Raw genomic sequence first — 4,089 nt, 5'->3', positions numbered from 1 at the left:
ACATTCATAAATTTCTACATACACCATTTGATTCTTCATGAAAAAAAGACATTGCAAGTTTTAGGATTAATCCAGGGTGGCTGAGGGGTCTCAAAGTTTTTTTCTTTTTTTTTTACTTCAACAATTGATGTTATCAGAAGTCTCCAAATCTACTTTTTTTCATAAAAGGAAAAAATTGACCCCTGACCTCTATCATGATACCATCCTGCAAACATTGTTAATTGGGTTGGTTGAACTTGAGAGATTTTCAGTCAGAGAAAAGGGGTTCAATGAGGTGAAAGTTGCAATCTTGAGGGGTCTTGAGATTGGACCAAGGAGCAAAGGTAGGTCTGGGTAGTTTGGGCTCTGACTTGATAATTTATTTCAAATCATAGGGGCAGAATATATGTAGTCACAACTAGAGAGCCCCCATGCAAGATCCAAAGGGGGCCTAGGAGACTAAAATAGACAAAACATCTCACATGAGATGGAAGGAAAAATGATACACATATGCTAAAGTAAACTTAACATATGGAAGGAGACATTGACACTTGTCAATGGAATGAAGGAGACATTACAACTAGTAATGGAATTATAACATCAAATATTATTGATGGAATGAGGAATGACATCACACAATGTGATGGAAATGGATGAGATATGGAAGGGGAAAACAACACTGAAAGTGATGGATAAAAAGAAGGAGAGTGTGAGTAGAGAAGATGGGCCAGAATTCTGACACAACCCCGCGCGAACAGGCAATAGAGAGGATAGGGTGGTGACATGAGAGAAAGGAAAGGCCACAGCGACTTTGGATGATTAGAGCAAGCTGACCTTGGATTGATGTCCGTCGGAGTCATTTCCATCAAGTCCAATTGTTTCAAAGGAGGCAACAAGTTGTTGGGTCATCTTGGCGCTTTGTTTGGCCATTGATAGGTGGGCTTCGGCCAATGGTTGAAGTTCCTTGGGGTGCTTACAATATTCCTCGAGCTTCTTTGGATGCTTGGGCAAAGCATTGCACTTTGGAATGCTTGGCAGCCGGATTGTGCTTGCCATCGGAGCATTGATAGGTGAGCAAGGCGGAGGCGGCATTGGATTCAGTATTATTCTTGAACTTGACTTGAGGGCGAGGTTGAGGCCAAGAAAGTGTTTTGGCCTTGTTGTCAAGCATATCGAGGACAAGATTGTAGGTGACAACAGTAGAGGACTGTCCAGTGCTGATGATGGCGTCCTGGATTGAGCTGAGCGAAGAGGGGATCTTCTTGAGAATCATGTGGGCTGTTTGATGCTTGTCTGGAGACTGGTCAAGTGATTTCAGTTTGGCTATAGTGTCACAATACTTAAGGATTGATCCCGCCAGGTTATTTGGATCGATCTCAATGGGGTTCAGGTTTTGATAAGCTCGAAAAAGGTTTGCTTCCTTCTTTGACAAGCTGAAGGACAGGATGTTGGACCAGAGTTTAATGCGATTGGTATCGCCACCGTTGGCCGTGACCGAGGATATGAGCAAGCCATGGATGTGTGGAGCAAAAATTGCCATAGCGTCCTTCTTAAGGGCTTTGATTGATGGATGGTCTTTGGCGATGAATTTACTTTCAGATTGTGAAAAAATCCACAACGGATTTCTTAAACTGTAAGCAAAACTAAACCGGGCAAAGAACCCTGTCTGTTGTTCCAAACCAGACCGGTTGTGCTTACGCCTCGTGCTTGTTTTCCCTACCATAGCTTTGGCTAGCAACGTACAACCTGGACTCATGGCAACCAGCCTGGTCCAGTGCAACCAATCAGCCATGAACCCTGAGCACGCTCAGTGAGAAGGTCTACCACTTGCTTTGGCAAAAGAAACCTGTAAGCTTCTGTCTATAAACAACCCGCATATGGTTTGCCCATCAAATTAACCTCAGCCTCATCTCCGCTTACCAAAACAAACAGCCTTCCATAAACCCAATCAGCTCTTCTTTTTACCATCTTTCCAACAGCTTGTTTTTCTACTCTCTCACCAGGAAAAAAAAATAGTCACTTGATGACATGTGACATCATGCCAGCTCCAGCGGGCTACCCACCATCTACCCACCATCTACCCGTCATCTACCTACCATCTACCCACCATCTAACCAGGTTAAGAATTTCCACAGGAGATCCTCAGTTTTTGCTGGGCACCACTGATCCCCATTTCTGGTCAGCTGATACTCAACTTTAGCTCCCAGCTTATGCTCAGCTTTGGTGCCCAGCTCATGCTCAGCTTTGTTGCCCAGATCAGAACCAGTCCTGGCCCAGCTTATTTTCAGCTTTATTCCAGTCATGGCTCAGCTTAGACTCAGATTAGGACTATCATTGGCCCAGCCAATGCTCAGCTTTGGACCAGTATTGGCTCAGCTGATTTTCAGCTTTGGATAAATCTCGGCCCAGCCAATGCTCAGATTCTGAGTCTGACCACTCCTGTAACAGCTTATGCTCATCTGTGGACCAGCCTTGGCTCAGCTGATGCTCAGCTGTGGACCAGCCTTGGCTCAGCTGATGCTCAGCTGTGGACCAGCCTTGGCTCAGCTGATGCTCAGCTGTGGACCAGCCTTGGCTCAGCTGATGCTCAGCTGTGGACCAGCCTTGGCTCAGCTGATGCTCAGCTGTGGACCAGCCTTGGCTCAGCTGATGCTCAGCTGTGGAACAGCCTTGGCTCAGGTGATATTAATCTTTTGAATAGTCTCAAAAAATCTGATACTCAGCTTTGGAACAGCCTTGGCTCAGCCAATGCTCAGCTTTGTACCAGCATTGGCTCAGCCAATGCTCAGCTTTTGAAAAATTTTGGCCCAGCTGATGTTAATATTTGGAACAGTATTGTCCCAGCTGATCCCAAGCTCTGCACAAGCCTTTTCCAAGATGATGCTCAGCTTTGGACCTTTTTTGGCTAAGCTGATGCTCAGATTTGGAATATTCTTGGTCCAGCTGACACTTGGATTTGTTTCAGGCTTGGAATATCCAATGCTCAGCTGTGGCCCAGGCTCAGCCAATGCTCAGCTTTGGCCCAGGCTCAGTCAATGCCTACTGCTCAGCTTATGATGAGCATCAGCTGTTCCTGGGAAAAAATTAGGATCAGCTGACTGTGCCACATTGAGTGCTCTGGTGCAGTCCTGCAAGCTCTACAAGTGCTGGTGGAGCAGACTTGGAGCAGCGCTGGAGTAGCTCTGGAGCAGAAACCAAAGCTGCATCATGTCACTTGCCATCAAGTGACTATTTTTTTTTCCTGGTGTCTGCTTATCTCATTGCATCTACATCCTTTCTTCACTTGTTTTTCTTTTATCTTCAACGTTTGCACCACGACGTCCTCATACCGCGTTGTTGATTATTCTCTTCTTTTTTTCCTCTCTTCACTGTTCTCTTGATCTTCTCCTAGTTTACACCTCCCTCAACGTAACTCTCAGTGTCATAACCTCTACTCTTAGCTTCTTGAATTCTCACAGATTTACAGTCTCGACAAACCAACAAACGGCATCCTCAGCAAAAACAACAACAAGCTAAAAGAGCAGAGACAACAATGGCATCCATCTCGAACAAGGAGGAATTCACTACTCTTCCCACTTTAGTCGGTGGCAGCAACTATCCCATGTGGTCACAACGGCTCACTACCTACCTCACTCACAAGGAACTCTTCAATACTGTCACCACGGATCCTGGCACGGCACCAACTGCTTCAACAGTCAGGAAACTCTCCAAAGCCGCTTTCATCATAAGCTCAAAGATTTATGACAAGATATACCTTGGGATTGTGACTCAGCCTCGAATTGCCAATGGCTATGCAATGTGGAGCAAGATAAAATGAATGTACGGAGCCAACACTGTCCACAACCAAAACAGAGCGAACAATAAATGGACAAACCTCTTCTTCAACGGAAATATCAATCAATTCCTCGACCACATCAAAATCAGTCTTGCCGCGTTTGCGTCAATTGAAAAATTCATTGCTGAATCAGATATCTGTGGTTTTATTGTTGCCAAAATTTCAACCAAGCGCCCCGGTATCACTGAAACCCTGCTCATGAATGAAGCCCTCATGGAAGACTCGGAAGCCTTAATTGAAAAACTGCGAGATCTGGCCAACCATGAAGACATGGT

At 45.3% G+C, this 4,089-nt stretch overlaps 1 protein-coding gene across 1 annotated transcript; it reads right to left on the bottom strand.

Annotated features, from left to right (window-relative positions):
- Positions 1-952: 952 nt before the first annotated feature.
- PtA15_1A1 (uncharacterized protein) lies at positions 953-1,519 on the bottom strand (the record flags this gene model as incomplete). Its single annotated transcript, XM_053165202.1, has 1 exon — positions 953-1,519. One exon carries the CDS (start codon positions 1,517-1,519, stop codon positions 953-955), a length of 567 nt encoding a protein of 188 aa, XP_053016218.1.
- Between the last annotated feature and the right edge of the window lie 2,570 nt (positions 1,520-4,089).

This window comes from Puccinia triticina, chromosome 1A (assembly GCF_026914185.1).
Source record: "Puccinia triticina chromosome 1A, complete sequence".
Taxonomy (NCBI): domain Eukaryota; kingdom Fungi; phylum Basidiomycota; class Pucciniomycetes; order Pucciniales; family Pucciniaceae; genus Puccinia; species Puccinia triticina.
The sequence above is the reverse complement of the archived record's forward strand: the minus strand, read 5'-3'. Positions and strand labels throughout refer to the sequence as shown.